General features: G+C 55.8%; 8 protein-coding genes across 8 annotated transcripts; 3 read left to right on the forward strand and 5 right to left on the reverse strand.

Moving 5' to 3' along the window:
- Positions 1-511: 511 nt before the first annotated feature.
- LMH87_002341 (uncharacterized protein) lies at positions 512-2391 on the forward strand (the record flags this gene model as incomplete). Its single annotated transcript, XM_056193777.1, has 2 exons — positions 512-591; positions 657-2391. The coding sequence occupies 2 exons, from the start codon at positions 512-514 to the stop codon at positions 2389-2391; spliced, it is 1815 nt and encodes a 604-aa protein (XP_056050780.1).
- A 256-nt stretch (positions 2392-2647) lies between these two features.
- On the reverse strand, positions 2648-4876 carry LMH87_002342 (uncharacterized protein; the record flags this gene model as incomplete). Its single annotated transcript, XM_056193778.1, has 5 exons — positions 2648-3306; positions 3377-3868; positions 3920-4357; positions 4410-4603; positions 4650-4876. The coding sequence occupies 5 exons, from the start codon at positions 4874-4876 to the stop codon at positions 2648-2650; spliced, it is 2010 nt and encodes a 669-aa protein (XP_056050781.1).
- A 573-nt stretch (positions 4877-5449) lies between these two features.
- On the reverse strand, positions 5450-6581 carry LMH87_002343 (uncharacterized protein; the record flags this gene model as incomplete). Its single annotated transcript, XM_056193781.1, has 3 exons — positions 5450-6363; positions 6412-6484; positions 6534-6581. 3 exons carry the CDS (start codon positions 6579-6581, stop codon positions 5450-5452), a joined length of 1035 nt encoding a protein of 344 aa, XP_056050782.1.
- Positions 6582-6870: 289 nt separating this feature from the next.
- LMH87_002344 (uncharacterized protein) lies at positions 6871-7398 on the forward strand (the record flags this gene model as incomplete). The annotated part of the gene is made up of 3 exons (XM_056193782.1): positions 6871-6891; positions 6956-7240; positions 7294-7398. The coding sequence occupies 3 exons, from the start codon at positions 6871-6873 to the stop codon at positions 7396-7398; spliced, it is 411 nt and encodes a 136-aa protein (XP_056050783.1).
- Positions 7399-7863: 465 nt separating this feature from the next.
- Positions 7864-8720, reverse strand: LMH87_002345 (uncharacterized protein; the record flags this gene model as incomplete). The annotated part of the gene is made up of 4 exons (XM_056193783.1): positions 7864-7964; positions 8026-8120; positions 8204-8315; positions 8474-8720. The coding sequence occupies 4 exons, from the start codon at positions 8718-8720 to the stop codon at positions 7864-7866; spliced, it is 555 nt and encodes a 184-aa protein (XP_056050784.1).
- A 50-nt stretch (positions 8721-8770) lies between these two features.
- Positions 8771-11608, reverse strand: LMH87_002346 (uncharacterized protein; the record flags this gene model as incomplete). Its single annotated transcript, XM_056193784.1, has 3 exons — positions 8771-9201; positions 9258-9755; positions 9805-11608. The coding sequence occupies 3 exons, from the start codon at positions 11606-11608 to the stop codon at positions 8771-8773; spliced, it is 2733 nt and encodes a 910-aa protein (XP_056050785.1).
- A 1055-nt stretch (positions 11609-12663) lies between these two features.
- Positions 12664-13165, forward strand: LMH87_002347 (uncharacterized protein; the record flags this gene model as incomplete). The annotated part of the gene is made up of 3 exons (XM_056193785.1): positions 12664-12699; positions 12844-13097; positions 13150-13165. 3 exons carry the CDS (start codon positions 12664-12666, stop codon positions 13163-13165), a joined length of 306 nt encoding a protein of 101 aa, XP_056050786.1.
- A 1013-nt stretch (positions 13166-14178) lies between these two features.
- LMH87_002348 (uncharacterized protein) lies at positions 14179-15938 on the reverse strand (the record flags this gene model as incomplete). Its single annotated transcript, XM_056193786.1, has 4 exons — positions 14179-14525; positions 14568-15428; positions 15484-15569; positions 15622-15938. 4 exons carry the CDS (start codon positions 15936-15938, stop codon positions 14179-14181), a joined length of 1611 nt encoding a protein of 536 aa, XP_056050787.1.
- Positions 15939-17057: the final 1119 nt, after the last annotated feature.

The raw sequence follows: 17057 nt of genomic DNA on the forward strand, positions 1-17057 counted from the left end.
CAAATGGATATACGTAATACTTTTTCGCTGAAGATTTTGATCTATTTTGTTTATTTTCTCTTTTGTTCATTTTCCTCATTACTGCTACTCTGCGTCACTTCTCTCATTTATTTGACCTTTTTCTTCTTCTCATTTTCGGTTTTATACAACAGCCAACAGCCAGCCACTTACACCGAACTGGAGCGGGTTGCCCAACTAATATCCGAAGCGCATGGGCTAAGATGCACGCCACATCACAGTGTCCCGATGCCCCATGTTCTTCATCTACTCCGGGGGTTATATCCCAGGCTTCTTGTCATATTTTTCCTGGATCGAGGTATTAAACCCGGCCAAATTGGGCTGCAAAGCAGCTGCCCTGTGGTGCCTGAACGGCCGGAAATGTGTAGCCCCACACCAGCTTCAAAAAGTTGCAAATGAAGTGACCCCCTCTTCAGAGTTTACAACTCTCCTCCCGAGACAGACAGAGCTTCCAGAGAGTGCCAATTACGTGCTCATCGCCTGAACTGCTGCCATGGAGGCATACAACGGTCGCGTGCTGTCGCTCTTGCGCAGCGCCAGCGACTTTGTGCACCCCTACATCGAACAGGTCCCGTACGTCCAACTCATGGCGTCCCTGGTGGGATCTCACTTCCCGCGCACAATCTAACATTCACAAGAAAACCCGTGCTTCAAGGCAGCGTCGCCGTCATCGTCATTCTCTTGTCCATTGTCTTCTTCCGCGCCGCCCAAGCCTCTGCCGCCAGCCGTCCCCGTCGCTACACCGTCGACCCCCCGACACCAGACACCTCCTCCTCGACGAAGCCCGCGGCCGTCAACTCCTCCCTCATTGCCTGCTACGCGCCCGCGACCGGCCAATTCCTCGGAAACGTGCCCGCGGCGTCCACCACCGACATTGACGCCGCCATCGCCGCCGCGGCCGCCGCCCAGCGCGCATGGAGCACGACCACGTTTGCGCAGCGCAAGGCGGTGCTGCGCACCATGCTGCAGCACGTCCTCGACAACGCCGAGCAGATATGCCGCGTCGCCGGCCTCGATAGCGGCAAGACGCTCGTCGACGCGCAGCTGGGCGAGATCATGGTCACGGCGGAGCGGCTCCAGTGGACGCTGCTCCACGGCGAGCAGGCCTTGCGGCCGGAGCGCCGCCCGACGAACCTGCTCATGATGTACAAGCGCAACACGGTGCGGTACGAGCCCATGGGCGTCGTCGCCGCGCTCGTCAGCTGGAACTACCCCTTCCACAACATGCTCGGCCCCGTCATCAGCGGCCTCTTTGCCGGCAACGGCGTCGTCGTCAAGGTCTCGGAGCAGACGGCCTGGTCGAGCGCGTACTTTGCCGACATTGCCAGGGGCGCGCTGGCCGCGCACGGCTTCGAAACCGACCTGGTGCAGACGTTTGCGTGCTGGCCCAAGCAGGCCGAGTTCCTGACGTCGCACACCGGCATCTCGCACATCACCTTTATCGGCAGCCAGTCGGTCGCGCATCACGTAGCTGCCTCGGCGGCCAAGACCCTGACGCCCGTCGTGGCGGAGCTCGGTGGCAAGGACCCCTTTGTCATCCTGGACTCAGCGGAAAAGGACCTCCCTCGCATCGCCGAAGTGGTCCTCCGCGGCACGTTCCAGGCCGCTGGGCAAAACTGCATCGGCATCGAGCGCGTGATTGCGTCGGGCAGGGTATACGACAAGCTGGTCGCCATGCTGGAGCCTCGCGTCAAGGCCATGCGTCTGGGTCCCGACGCCGACATGGGCGCCATGATCTCGTCTGCCTCGTTTGATCGTCTCGAGTGCCTCGTCCAGGCGGCCGTCGCCCAGGGAGCGCGTCTGCTGGCCGGTGGCAAGCGCTACGCGCACCCCGACTACCCCGACGCCACGTACTTTGAGCCCACGATGCTGGCCGACGTGACGCCCGACATGGGCATCGCCCGCCAAGAGTGTTTTGCGCCCGTCCTCACGCTCATGCGCGCCGAGGCGTCCACGGCCGACGCCATGCTCGCCGTCGCCAACGCCCCCAACTTTGGCCTCGGCGCGTCGGTGCATGGCTCCGAGCGCGATCCCGCCATGGAGCCCATCGTCCGCGGTCTCAAGGCGGGCATGGTTGCTGTCAACGACTTTGCCGTCTACTACGCCGTGCAGCTGCCCTTTGGTGGCGTTCGTGGGTCTGGATACGGTCGCTTCGCTGGCCAGGAGGGTTTGCGCGGCCTGTGTAATATCAAGAGTGTCTGCGAAGACAGATTCGGCTGGCTGGGCATCCGGACGGGTATCCCGCCGCCGATGCAGTACCCCGTGCCGAACCAGAAGAATAGTTGGCGATTTGCGCATGGTGTTGTGGAATTGGGCTACGGCGCAGGCCCACGGAAGGTCAAGGGTCTGATGGGCATTCTGAAAAACATGTAAGATACGAGGTGAAAAGCATACGCAATGATGAAATTGCTTGTATCATACAATAATTATTTAATAAATCTTTACAGTCACGAAAAAGCTACAGGAACTGAAGCTCCAATACGTGGTGTTGCATTTCGCTCAACTACCTATCAAACTTGTCGTCAAATTTCTTAATTTCAGCTAACATCTCGAGACTTCTCTCGTCTCCCATGGTGAACACTGTAAAACCTGTGAAAACAGCACAGGCTCATTGCCAGCCTGTGCGCCATTACCAAACCTGTGCTGCAGGGACAGGAGCGTCCCAAGCCTGAGTAGGAGGGCCTCCCCAGGATGGAGCTGCAGCCTGCTGAACAGGAGGGGCGGGTGCGAGAGCAGCCGACGGTGCAGAGCCCCAGCCATTCGGAGCAGCATTCTGAGGGGCGGGAGCGCCTGGAGCAGGCCCCCAGCCGTTGGCAGCTGTGACGGGCTTAGAAGGACCCGGTGCAACGCACTGAGGAACTGGTGCCGCCTGAGGAGCTCCCCAACCATTCGCGGCGGCAGCAGGGGCAGCAGCCTGCGGAACAGGTGCAGCAGGATGGGCTCCCCAACCATTCGCGACGGGAGCTGCGGCAGGAGCTTGTGCCTCTTGACCCCAGCCATTGGAAGTCTCGGCGGCTTCGTTTGTAGCCTGAGCTTCACCTCCCCAAGCACCACCAGCCTCGTCGGCGTCCTGAGCGCCGGCCTGCATCTCGTTGGGATCATAATCTGATTCCGTCTCAAACTTGATTGCTTTCCCAGGAACAAGTTCAGGCTTGTATATCTCAAGAAACTCAGGAATGTCCTGGTTTGTTTCCAGGAGGGTGCGTGTCAGGACGCTGGCAATTGGCTCATCCCTGTCCGTGAAGAGTGAGGTCGCGACGCCGCGATGTCCGATACGGCCAGTGCGTCCTAAGCCATGTTAGCAAATCAATGAAAAGACGGCATACAGCATGATTGCAGTAAAGAAACCAGTACATACCAATCCGATGAGTATACTCTTCAATACCTCCATGGTCCATTGAAGGCAGGTCAAAATTGATCACATGCATAACATTGCGCACATCAATTCCTCGAGCGGTAACTCCAGTAGCGATCAGAATGGGAGCAGTGCCCGCGCGGAATGAACGCATGGCAGCCTCACGCTCCAGCTGAGTGCGATCACTGTGCATCGACGTGACTGGCAGCTTCATGTTGAACAAGAAATCATCAAGGCAGTCGACCTCCTGTCGACTGTTGGCAAAAATGATGGTGCGCACGCCATGCATCTCGTTGAGAAGTTGTAGCAAAATGCTGCGCTTCTCGTGAGGCTCAACCTTGACAACGATCTGCTTGATGTTTTCCGTTGTGCTACCTGCCCGGCCAACGCGGAATCGAACGTGCGCAGCGGCGAGATGCTCTTTGGCTAAGTCGCGGGCCTCCTTGGGAAAGGTCGCAGAAAAGAGGCCGTATTTGACGTTGCCCTCATCTTGGTCTAGAGAGATGTTAATTTCCAAGAGCAAGAAAGGAACCAGAACAAGCTTACCTCCGCCGAGCATGATACGCTGGATGTCTTCTTGCCAACTCATGTCAAGCATCTCATCGGCCTCGTCGAGGATCAAATACTTTAGGCGCCTGAGGGTCAGAACTCGGGGCTTGTTAATGAAACTAACGAGTCTTCCTGGAGTGCCGATGAGCACATCGCAGCCGCGGTTGAGCAGATGAACTTGCTCAGCGACGGACGTGCCACCATAGACGACACCGGGGCGCAGCATGGTGCGATAGCAGAATTTGCGAGCCTCGTTGAAGATCTGAACGGCCAGCTCACGTGTTGGTGCAACAATGAGGACAAGTGGCTCGGCCGTCACCTCGTCTCTGCCTTCGCAGAACTTGGCAGGATTGGGTCGAGGCGCGGCCAACTTCTTCGCCTTTCCCATGAGACGGCTCAGGATGGGAATCAAGTAGGCGCCAGTTTTGCCAGATCCTATCCAGTTAGTACTAGGCAAATTTGAGGCCAGACATGGACAACAACGTACCAGTTTGAGCAATGCCAATCACATCCCGGCCTTGCACAATGGCAGGGATGGTGAACTTCTGAATGGGGGTTGGATGGTCGTAGCCTGCCAGCTTGACATTCTCCAACATGACAGGATGCAAACCGGCATCCTTGAAGGAGTTGATGGGATTGATCTTGACAGGGCCTTCCTGTTTGACCTCGATGCTTTCGATGCTTCAAGATGTTAGCAGGTGAAGTAGATGGGATGCGTTGTACGAACCGTCGGAAGTCAAGTCCGGTACGCTCATGACGAGTGGCGGGGTCCCCAAAGAGCTCGAGCTCGAGCTGTTCAATCTTGGGACCAACGCCGCCATACTCATCATCCCACTGATAAATGGGAGCGCTTCCGTCGTAGGTATCGGAACTCTTGATGCCAATCTGATTGGCATCAGGAGGGGGGGCCTCCTGACCGGCAGCGAAGTTGGGATGAGACTGAGAGTAGTCCATTTTGGATCTGCGAACGGTTTGTAGCAACTAAAAAAGGTCAGTCTCAGTTTGGGAGGAGAGGCTCGGAGTGTTTGTGGCAGGGAAGAGGACGCTGAACGATGGACTGACCTTGGATGCAGGATAAAGATGGAATAAGAGGAAGTTCGATGATTTTAATGATGAAGCTTCGAACACCGCAGGGAATGAAGAGAGGATGTGAAGGAGGAAGGAAACAGAAATCACTGCCTGTGTATAAATAGACAACAACAAACACTGTTGCCAGCTGGCAGCCGGCCGGCAGCTGCAGAAGATGCAGAAGATGCATTCTCTCCGTTTGCAGGTGCACGGTTAGTACACCACTTTGGCAGTTGTCCAAGTTATTGGAAAGCGAGGTAAACAGTGACTGGGACTAGCACGTTATTGAAATCCCAAGGTGGTGCAGTATTAACATGCAGCTTAATGCTGTTATTGAAGTCTATATTTATCATGCGTCGTGATGGGCTGCCGTGGTCGTTCAGAGATAGGCTTCCAAACCCGCCTCTTCGCATTCGTCGGGCAAGTCGACGTAGTTGCTTTGGCGACCATAAATCAATATTACCACAAGTCCAACAAGTCCTGCGTGTCTAGTGCTGTTGATACCTCAAAGTCCTTCATGCCCTTTGCGAGCACCTGTTCCAACCCAACCGCCGCTCGTCCCGTAACACCGCCCTCTTTCTTAGTCTGATCTATCCCCTTGAGCACCGGCTCCAAGAAGCGCTTGTGAAATATTTGCTGTCGTGCCTCTTTGTTTGGGTACATTTCCGCATCCTCGTCCCTCTGCGCCATGAACAGATTCAGATACTCAAACGCATTCCCCGACCGCGGTATCCTGTACAAGTTGTCCCAAAACTGCGCGCTCGTCGCCTCGGCCGCCACCTCGTCCTTCAGCCCGGCCTGCAGAAACTTGGCCAGCGTCGCCATCTGCCGCGCGCGGTTTTGCGCGTCTTTCGGCTTGAGCGTCGAGCGTGCATTGGCCGCCGATGTCCAGCCCTTGTTCGACGACGCCAGCGCCCAGCCCATCATGGCGCAAAAGGTCGTCAGCGTGCGCACCCAGCCGCCCGGACACGTCACGAGCTCGTCGGCGGCGACGTCGAGCAGCCAGTCAATGGCCGCGAGGGCGTCGTTGCTGATGTCGGTGGAGAGGTGCGTCATGCCCGCACGCACAAACATGAGGGAGTGCTCGATGGCAGGTTTGACTTGTTCCGCGGGCAGCGTGCGCAGGAGCTTGAGCAGCTGCTGCCGGACGGGCGTCGCACTGTCCGAGATGAGCGGGACGAGCTTGGTGAGGACGGCGGCAGTGCCGACGGGGTTGACGGGAACGTCGAGGGCCAGTTGGCTTGTGAGGTAGGCGAGGGCGTCTTTGCGCTGCTTGTCGGAGCGGGAGGAGGAGGCGAGGGAGAGGTTGTGCTTGAATTGGTAGACGACGTCGGGTGCTTCTGTCGACAGGGACTGGTGGCCCATAACAATTGCTGGCCAATGTCAGCGGTGTCTGCGGTAATGTCGCTAGAAAAACATACCTTTGGACTTGAAGCTAGTATCTGTAAAATTGGAGGCCTTGGCCTTGGTCTTGCCAACCTTCAACTTCGTTTTCTGCGACTGTCAGTATCGACATCGAATCTGGTGCTGGCGTATGGCATACCTGGAAGTCCTTTGCCTTCTCCTTCTTCTTCTTCATGCTGGAACCCATCTTGGCGGTTTTGTAGACTGAACTCGGTCCAGAATAAGCGTATCAATCGTCGTATTACGGAACAGCGCAATTGTCCAACAATTTTCGCTCTGGAATTGTCGTCTTGGGATGTAGAGGGGCAGGAAATTTTGGCGGTGTCACTAGGCAAAATTGAAGCGGCGCGCGACGGCGCAGTGTCACTGCATCCACCATCCCCACCAAGCAAGCTGGTGGTCGGGTTGCTACCGCCCCTCGTCATGCCCGAGCTCGCTCCTCGATAAAACATATCCGTACCAGCTACTACTGCTCCATGATGGCCGATGTGACCAACGTACGTCAATGAGGCATGGAGGTCGTCGAGTTGGCCGTTCCGTACTAATGTTGGGCAACCTTAGGGAAACAGCGCCATCCTGGACGAGAAGCTGTCGCGCCTGTCTAAGAAGCCCGGCGTCAAGGCCAGCATCGTCATCGACCGATCGAGCGGATCGATCCTCAAGACGAGTGGCGACGTCTCGGTGCTAGGGACGACACAGTCGCGCACGGCCTCGACGGCGGCATCTTTTTCGAACGAGCCAGCCGCTGCGGAAGAAAGCACCTCCAAGGGCATCGACGACTTTGCGGCCATGATTTGGAAGTTTGTCAACAACTCGGGCGAGATGGTTGAAGAAATGGATAAGGATGTATGTGGCTGCCGAAGTTGTGCTTGGACAGGAGAATGCTAACTCACGGTCAGGACGAGCTGCGATTGCTACGACTACGAACCAAGAAGCACGAAATTGTTATTGTGTTGGATCCGAAATACCTGCTGACTGTCATTCACGATACGCCGGCGTCTTGAAGCAGGATGCTCTACAAAAGTTGGAAAGAAAAAGATACACGGCCTCAGTGCGCCCGCCGCCAGAGACTGGCACGCATGAGCTGGGGCCCGTTGAAATCATACATGTGATCAAGATACCCTGTACATTTGAGCTGTGCAAAAACATGACCTAAACGAAAATCCCGTTGCGGATACATAGGCTAGGAAATGTACACATTGCGCCACGTACGTCCTTTGCTGGTCTAGCTTGAATCTGGACATGGCAGACATAGCTCCCTGAGCGGTAAAAAGTAGAGAATATACAAGTCTGTATTCCATTGCCAATCTATGTTTGGCTCGCGCAACCACCAGGCACCTTGCATCTGTTTGGTATTTTACACATTGTCCACATCCCACGTACTCCATGCCACATGCGTCTGTTCCCAGCACCACGTACGACCAGAATCCATCAAGTCCTTATTTCGTCCAAGCCGGTCTATCGATCGTTTAGGCAGGGGCGGCGGCGGGCGCGCCAGTAGCCGTGCCAGCGGCAGAGCGGTCGGGGGGAGGCATGAAGAGAGGCATATACGTGACACCAAGGGCCATGACTGCGCAGAATTAGCAAGCCTCAGCATCCCGAGAAGCTGGGCACAGAAGCGAATGACGTACCGGAAAGACCAATGTTAAAGTAGCCCGGCGTGCCGTTCTTCTTAGTCTCGGCGCTCTCGCCGAGCCAGTTCTGGATGGAAAAGACGACGCCTGCCCTGCAATATTTGCCCTCCCACGTTAGCAATGTGTCCATCTTTCTTCGGTTTCCGTCCTGGTTCTCGTCGTTGTGCAAACGTACCAGCCAACAAACTTGTTCCTCGTAAACATGGCGGCCATGGGCATCGTCGACGACAGCGTCGAGGCGAACTCGGGGCTATCACCCTTAGTGGTGGGCTCCTGGTACGGGACGACTGCCGACGTTGGTTAGCGAGAAGCAGACTTCCTGATGACGAGGGCCGCCGCGATGACAGCGCGGCTCTCCTATTCCGCAGGGCGCACTCTGGCATTGTGCGGTGGGCGACATCGCAACGCTACAGGATAAAGCAGCTTCGACTAGGGAAGGACGTACCGAGGTCCGCGCGACGCATGTCCTTGTTCGGCGCCATTGTGATTTTGGATTTGTGGTTGATTGGCAGGGTTGGTAGGAAAGGTTGCGCGATAGCTGGCAGAGAAAGTCTGGGGTTGCGCAGGGAGCCCCACTTTGACAACGGCCAACTGAACAAGACACTGGGCAAGGCAATGAACAAGTCGAATAAGAGTTGAAGAGATATTGTATATCGAGAGAGAATTGTACATGCTATTTCGCTTCGTAACATAAATTTCAAAATCGTCAGAAAATATTTATACAGGTGCAAGCGTCCGTCCCTCAGTCCACGCGCACAATGACCTTGTAGCCCAGCGCCCCAGCTTCACGAATCGCGCACGCCAGGCAGCCTCGCTTGCGCCGGCTAATGATGGCGTTCCAGCCCTGCTCGGAGCAGAGACTGCGGACCAAAATCTCCAGATCGGAGCCCGACTGTCGCTTGTGCGACTCGTAGTGCATCTTGGCGGCAAAGGAGAAGCTGTGCTTGCGCTCCGCGCGGGGCGAGGCTGTCGGCGAGACGAGGCGCTCGAGCACGGGCGACTGCGGCAACTCGACGATTTGCGTCATGCAGTCGATGACGAGGACAGCGTTGCCGGGAGCCTTGTTGTCGGGATAGCCAACGCCCAGGAGTTCGTAGAGGGGCAGCTGCTTCTTTTGAATCACCTCGGAGATGTGCATGACTTTGTAGTTGAAAAACTTGTGCAAAGGATGGCCTGGTTTGTGTTAGAACGGGAGGATGAAGGAAAAAGAATGGAGATGAAAAACATACCCATTCGATGCAGAGAGCGTGATGTGTTGCCTAGAGATGCCTGCCCAGACACATCAATCTCGCGAATAGTCGGGCTGGACGGCGACTTGACGAATCGTACACCGCGTGGAGGTGAACATGGGTGGGCATTAACAAAGTTCACATCGTACAATAGAGAGAATATGTGCTGCCTGTCAGGGATTCCGTCAATGCCGACGCGGAAAGTAAGCGAGGCGGGCTGAGAGAAGAGATCGGGAGCGGGCGCAGATTCATGCCGAGGAGTGGCCATGATCTCGGGCAGCGGCGTGGGATGCAGCGACAGCGACGACGGGGACAGCTGTAAAGATGCAAAGTTGACGTATACATTTGCTGGTGGGGTCTTGTACCGGTTCTCCCAGGGTATCGTAAAGTCGGCCGGCGATGTGGAATCCTCGTCTCCGTCGCCGACAATGGAAGAATCGCGCTCAAGGCGCCGTTTTGCCCAAATTCTCGACTTTTTGCCCAGATTCGCAACATCGTCTGTTATTCGTTAGTGTATGGTTTCTGCGCCAGAAACATGTAGTCGTACCGTTTACGTCTCTAACGTCAATGTTCAACCATCCATCTTGCACGCCCGTGGGCACAATGTCTGTCGATACCCAGCCCATGCATTCGGCAGAGCCCTTGCCCGCGGCAAGCACGCGACCGAGGATGCACGATGTGCTCCAAAAGCTCATACCAGAGTAGACGAACCCGCCACAGAGATTGGCAAAGGATCCGAGCTTGCTCATCGCGACGTCGTCATTTTCCAGCAATGTGGCCATGAGAAAGTGGGACAGCCCGTCACCTGGCAGCATGAGTCCAAATACGTACGATTTGGACATCCAGCCAGATGGGTGCAAGGCGGCGGCTAGTCGTCGGCGTCGTGCTCTGGCTCGTTCCCTGTGGCTGCCCCGTTGACAGGTAACATCCCAAGTTCCGAAATAGTCGTTGTTGGTGTTTCCTTTCGACTTGGCGTCGTAGCCACAGTCGCACATCGACGTGTCGGGCTTGTTTTTCACGGCGTCCTTCATGTGTGTGGTGATGCGAGCTTCATAGTCTTCGATGCCGGGCCATCTCAGCTTTTTGGCAAAGTGAATCAGTCCGTCGACTTGGCGCTGTCCGTTTCGTCCCTTGACGACGTAGTGGCGGGCGGGAAATGCTGGCGTCATATGGTTTACGCCATGGTGGTGGTTGAAGGGCATATGGCTCGCAATGGCAGCAAGCCAGCTGGCGCTCTTGGCCCTGATAGTTTGCACTAGAGTAGGGTCGTGAGCGGTCAGAGAGTCGTCGGTCGGAGCGTCTTGCTTGAAAGTGTCATCTTGAGTAGACTCGCCATCTGCGACAATCTCAATATTGTCCAGCCAGCTACGGGCAAGGAGTAAAGACCATCTCACAGTCGAGTTGGCGGCACGCTCAAACTGGACAACGTCCATAGGTCGAAAAGAGCCGGCGCCGTATTCCTCTCCCTGCGTAACGGCATCCAGCCGAATGAGAAGCTCTGTAGCCATAAGAATCTGCAACAGAAGCCAGTATTTTTCCTCGGCCATCTCGGAAGAGCATTCAGTGTTGTGTATACTGGAATCGCCATCCAGTCGGTCACCGTGCGGCTGCCCCCAGAGAATCTGGCCCAGTCGAATGCGCCACTCAACATGCGACAGGTCGATCCAGACGTTGGCCGTACCGAGACACTTGAGGAGGGCGACAATCTGGTTGGTTAGGCTGTGGCTGTCCTTCTTGTCGAGAGCAATGTAGCGCGGGCGCATGAAGTTGCCAAACAAGTCATTGTAGGACTCGGAAGACTGGCGCTTCTTGAGGGTGTTATTTCGGTAAGTCTCGCCGTTGCGTTGGAGGCGGCCCAGGACCTCGGACTCGGGTATGCGGTGCAGCCAGCCCTCGTGGCTGAGCATATGTTCGCGTGCGTCGACGATGGCGCGAGCCTTTTTGCCAATGCTATCGAAGCCAAACTGCTCTTCCTCGAGGGCATCGCTGACGCCGAGCTCGAGCGCCGCCTGGTAGCCCATGGTGCCCTTTTCCAGGCCCTGCAGGCTCAGCATGTTGGGGCGCTCGCGGCAGCGGACAAAGAAGTGCGACCGGCTGCGCTGCTCGGCCTGCTGCTTCTCGGCGGCATCATGGTTGAGGTCGCGAGTGAGGTGCGGATGGGCCGTGACGCCGCTCCAGGCCTTGGCCTCAATCTGGCAGTGATCTGTCAGATCGCGAATCTGCAGATTCTCGTCAAAGGGGAATGCGACGGATGGGTTGGGAACGGAGATGAAGGGACCCTCATTGCGGGCAAAGTACTGGGGTGCGCCGGAGAAGAGCTTCTCAATATCGTCCTGGCTCAGCGTCGCCATGGTCGTTGGATGCACGAGGCGCAATGTCACAGGAGCGAGGGCAATGGCATCGAGTGCTGAGGCGGTTGCGATTGGAGCGCGGCTGGCCGGATGAGGGCAGCAGGGACCGAGGCGTTCAGCGGGGTCGTTGGTGAACGGGTGAGGTCAGCGGAGAGCTTGAGCTCGGATGGTCGGCCGATGACGTCGCAAAGAGCCGAAAGGATGACCGACAACGAGGCAAAAACTCGCAATCCGCAGGCGAATGCACTCTTGGAGACGTTGAAGAGAACAGAGGAGAGCTGGGGAGAGCAGGAGTCGCGCAATCAAGATGGTACGATGGCACGATGGGCACCTGGCCTGCTCCAACGCGGAGTGACGAGCTGCCTGCTTGCGGCGCTCGCGCCAGGCCTAGCATGGAAAGGAGGCACGGGTCCGCCGGCATTGGGGCGGGGGATCAACGCGCCATTGAAGAGTCCAAGACATGGTGCATGCTATGCAATTTGAGGGGCACGAGCAATGAAATGAGAAGTCTTCGTGATATTCAATTGGTGTTGTCTGTTGATTGATCGAGACTCTCAGGCACACGGGCTGATCTTGTAGGACAATTTACGGCGGGCCTCGACCCAGTTACAGCGTAGTCACTGCCCTGACGGCAATGCCATCTCCCTTTTGTAGGGGCGACGACGCCATTTTCCGGGGTCGACTCCACTGGAGCCGGGACCCCGAATGCTAAAATGCGTGTTTACTGCGCTAAACAGTGCTAAATTTAAAATGAGCTGCCCAGCATCATCCCTGCTTCCCGCCCTCGTGGACGGGCCAGGATGGCTCGAGTCGGAGCAGACCGAAGTGTGAATGGCACCAGCCGGTTTTGCAGATATTAATATGGTTTCTTGATAAACAGGGGTGTACGGATACACTGATGCAAGTCATTCCCGCTACAGCGTCTTTGCGAACGGCTGCGCAGCTTGGCCGAGTGACAAGAAGCAGCAGCGCGACAACTGACTGCCATCATGAAATTGACAGGCGAAACGGCTAAAAAATGACAGCGAGCACACCTAGCTATTATATACTTTTCAATGTGTTGCAAGATTCTTGTATCCCTTGTATCACCTGTCAGTGACCCAGTTTGGCAACGGGGTCGCCATCACGCTGAAACGTGGCGGAGACAGTCTGTGTGTCGTCCAGTGTCGCAGAGCCCGCTGTCAAAATCGCCAGTATAGATAGCAGAGAATAGTACAGTACTGATATGTCCCTAGATTCCCTTTCAAGAAAAAATCTTCGAATTTCTCCTGGCATCTCTCACGGAAACACGACAGCAGTGCACCGAGCCGAGCCAATACACACCGCACGATATTCTGTCCAAAATGCACTTCTCATTGACGACTGCTCTACTCTGGACGGCTTCGTTGGCCAGTGCCGGAATTGTCATAACACCGATCAGCGACAATATGCTAGTGCCAAAGACTCCTGGCGACTGCTTCTTTGGAGTCGTAACACCTCAGGGCTGCGGGTAGGTTCTCGCCAAGTGCATGTATAAAGGAAAAGGGCTGACTGGTCAAAAGACCCAAGAGAGCTTAGAAACGACGTGCGATGGAACAAAGAAATCCAGAAAAATTATAGATGCTTGAATTGGAGGCGAAGATGGCGAGGAAACTGAACATGCCAGGAGCATGAGAGCATTATTACATCAATACATAATACCACTTAGAAATACCCACATAGCAGTACATTCATTTACCAGTCATCAGGCCTCAGAAAGACAAAATACAACACCGACACACAAACACTCTTCATATGTAAAATCAGTCAAAACGATTATTTAGATTTCATTATTTTCAAATTGTGTACTGGGGAAAATACCTTTCCTACAACATGTTCGGAAGCGGACTGGTGGCCCTTTTTTGTCATGTAGTTACTTGCCCAAGCAAGGATTTGTAAATGTTTGAAAACGCCATGTGATCTGTCTGTATTTGATTTTTGTGGCCATGCGAAATTTACCTCCTTAAAAATGACATCTTCCGCTTCTGAAACGTCTCCAGGATTCATCAGCGAAATTTACTTCCTGGTGTATAAAGCATCGTGAAACTGGTAGACCTGCGAAACCACACCGAGTTTCAGATCACCACCAACATCTTTATGCCTCCCACGAACAACCCGGCATCGACCGATGCCACGGAATCTCAATTCCATTTCCTGGAGATGCCCGTCGGAAAAGATTTGAGTTCCGGCGACACCGTTCGCACGCAATCAATCAATCAAACTCCTGTGTTTACCATCGACGTCTGCAAACTTACACACACAGACACACTAAGAAACAAAAATCCATTCATGATAAAAAACCTGCAATACATGGGGTGGGTGGTGTCCCTAAATCAAGTCGTCCAAGCAGATAGGCATCCACTGCCCAACAGAGCAGGAAAACCATGAGCCTTCGAGATACATAGGAAAAAATAAAGGAGTAAAATAAAATAAAAGTAAAAACAACCATGTCAGTTTTCACATGCCAAAACGTTCCAATCCAAAATCACATTGTTATTTCTCCGCGCAATAGTAAAACTTGTCGTGTAAAGCGGACACCGTCGACCAGCTCTTTACGACAGGTCAGAGATGCACTGGGCCATCTGGGTGTCGCACGCGGGCATCTCGACATTCTTGACGGCGCCCGACTGCACGCCGTTCTGGCAAGCCGCGCGCTGCGTCTCGCAAGAGCGCTGGACCGCCTCGCCCTTGGTCGTGAAGCTGTTGTCCGAGACGCCAAAAGGGCGGTTCTGATCCTGGGTCTGGCTAATATCGGGCGCACCAATGCCGCCGAGGGCCGACGACTTGCTGGCGCCGCCCTTGCCCGCACCAGCGCCGCCACTGCCGCCGTTGGCGACCTGGCCGTTGTTGCGGAGGTTGCCCTTCTGACCGTCTTGACCTTGCTGCTGTCCAGCCTGGCCTTGCTTCTGACCGTCCTGACCTTGCTGCTGTCCGGCCTGACCTTGCTTCTGACCGTCCTGGCCTTGCTGCTGTCCGGCCTGACCTTGACCCTGGCGACCGGCCTGGCCCTGCTGGGGATCCTGACCTTGCTGCTGACCGGGCTGCTTCTGACCCTGCTGCTGGCCTCCCTGCTTCTGACCTTGCTGCTGACCGCCGTTGACTTGGCCATTGTTCACCAGGCCACCTTTGTCTGCGCCCTGTTGGCCACCACCCTGCTGCTGGCCGCCACCCTGCTGTTGCCCGCCTCGCTGCTGTCCACCCTGCTGTCCACCCTGCTGTCCGCCCTGCTGGCCACCTTGCTGCTGGCCGCCCTGCTGCTGACCACCCTGTTGTTGACCGCCCTGCTTCTGGCCATTTTGGTTGTTGGCACCGCCGTTGCCGTTGTTGTTGCCACCCTGCTGGCCACCAACGGTGAAGCGAACGCAGTCATCCTGAGCACCACGCTGAGCGACGGGCATGAGGACGGGCTGATGGTTGGCAGAGGAAGACATGCTGCACAAGCGGTAGTTGCCGGCGGGGAGACCGCCGGTGACCTTGGCCGAGAGGAGGCCGCGGCCGTTGCCGGCGTCATTGATGCCCTTGAAAAAGGCAAACTTCTGGGGGTCCAGAGGCTGCTGGGGGTTGAGGGTCTTGCCCGTGTCCTGGACGGTGACGTGGGTGTGGCCGATGATGACGCCCTGCTGGTTGAGGTCCTGCGGCGCCGAGTAGTAGGTGTTGGTGGCGTTGGTGAAGGAGCCAGGCGCAAAGTTGAGCATTTGCACCTGGATATCAAAGTCCTTCTTGGCAGCAATGTTGTCGCCGTTCTGGGGGTTGATGAAGACGCTCGAGACCATCTTGGTGGTGGCGGGAATGTTACCCATGGCTGCGCACGAACGTTAAAACGGTGATTCGAGATTCAGTCCCATAGTAACACTTACGAATACCGTTGCAGGATCCAGCGCGGACCTGGGCACCGTTGGTCAACGTCTTGCCCTGGCAAAAGTTGATAAAGTTGTTGTTGGAACTATGGTCTTGTCAGTCTGGTCCGCAAACAATATGAGCACGTAGTCACATACGTCGCAGAAGCAGCCTGCTCGTTGGAGCCAGGGTTGTTGCCATCGTTGGCGGAGCCGCGCTGCACGACGTTCTGGGAGAGCGCCAAACCACCATTACCACCTTGGCCACCCTGGTTGTTGTTGTTGCCGTTGCCACCGCCCTGGTTGTTGCCGTTGCCGCCACCTCGGTTCTGGCCCTGGCCGCCCTGGCCACCTTGGCCGCCATTGCGGTTCTGACGACGCTCGATGGCGGCATGGATTGGCGAGCGGCGGATATCGGCAGCGTCGACCACCATGGCTGCGCCCGCGAGGGCTGCAAGAAGAGCCTTGATTTGCATGTTGAAGGATTGTTGAACTAGCCGAAGTAAAAGGAAAGTGAAGCCGTAACAAGTCACAATCTATGGTTCCAGACCAAAGATGATTGTAAACGAGGGTAAGTTTGGTATAGTCGTCGTCGAGATGTGAGCAAGGGCAAAGGAGCGAACGAACGCGGAAGACAAAAGCAGCCCAGCACGCTCAAGATTGAAAAAGAAAAAAATAGCTAATACGACCAGCGGTTGGAGAAGGGAAAGGAAGAAACGGGAGCGAGCGTAGCAGTCAAAGGAGAGGGGGGGATATCTTTAAAACGTAAATGAGAGTAGCGAGGAGGAAGAGGGGCCAGAGGGGAATGCCAAGGTCATGCTTTAAGAACCCTGGCAGCGAAAAGAAAACCCCGGTCGCAGCGAGCCAAAAGAAGAGTCTAACAAGGGACGAGACGGAATCTCGGCTCGCTAGCTGGTTTGGTGGCATGGATTCAGGTCCCTCCGGGGTGCAGCGTGCATGAGTGCAACCCGAGGCTAAACCGGCACACACGGCCGCGGCCTTGCAATCCCTTGGCCACTGCAGAGAAGAGTCCTCGTCCTTTTTTTTGCTCCGTCGCATATATCTCCACGAGTCCAAAACCGGCAGCGGTGGATACCGTCCGGTTGAGGAATCACAGACTTGGTTGTCTGCCGTCATCGTCTGAGGCTGTGGTGTGCATGGAGAGCCGTTTGTTGCTACCACTTCGGTCTGGCGATGAGATGGCTCGCGTTTGGGTTAGGTAGGGGAGGGCGGAATTGGGTTGGAGATTGGGAGGATCAGCGCAGTGGCTCCAAACCAGAGGAGTCGCAGCTGCGAGTGCGCGATGCCATGCATCTCGTCCTCTTTGCGACAACAAGGCCGGGATCGATTTCGGGGGTGGGACAAGCCATCGGTGGTGTGGTGGAGGAAGCGCCGAAAAAGGGCCTGCCTGCAGACGACCACAATTCCCGAGTGCAGGTAAAAGAAAGGTGAGAAAAGTTAATTAGCAGCCCCCAGCCCTCCTAGGCGAACTGCATAAAAGTCGCGATGGCCGGGTTACGAACAGTCTGAAGTTCAGAGTGTCGCAGACGTGCGGCAGCCCCTGGTCTGGAGTTGGGCAGCTCCGGCCAATGAGC

Source organism: Akanthomyces muscarius, chromosome 3 (genome assembly GCF_028009165.1).
Source record: "Akanthomyces muscarius strain Ve6 chromosome 3, whole genome shotgun sequence".
Classification (NCBI taxonomy): Eukaryota; Fungi; Ascomycota; class Sordariomycetes; order Hypocreales; family Cordycipitaceae; genus Akanthomyces; species Akanthomyces muscarius.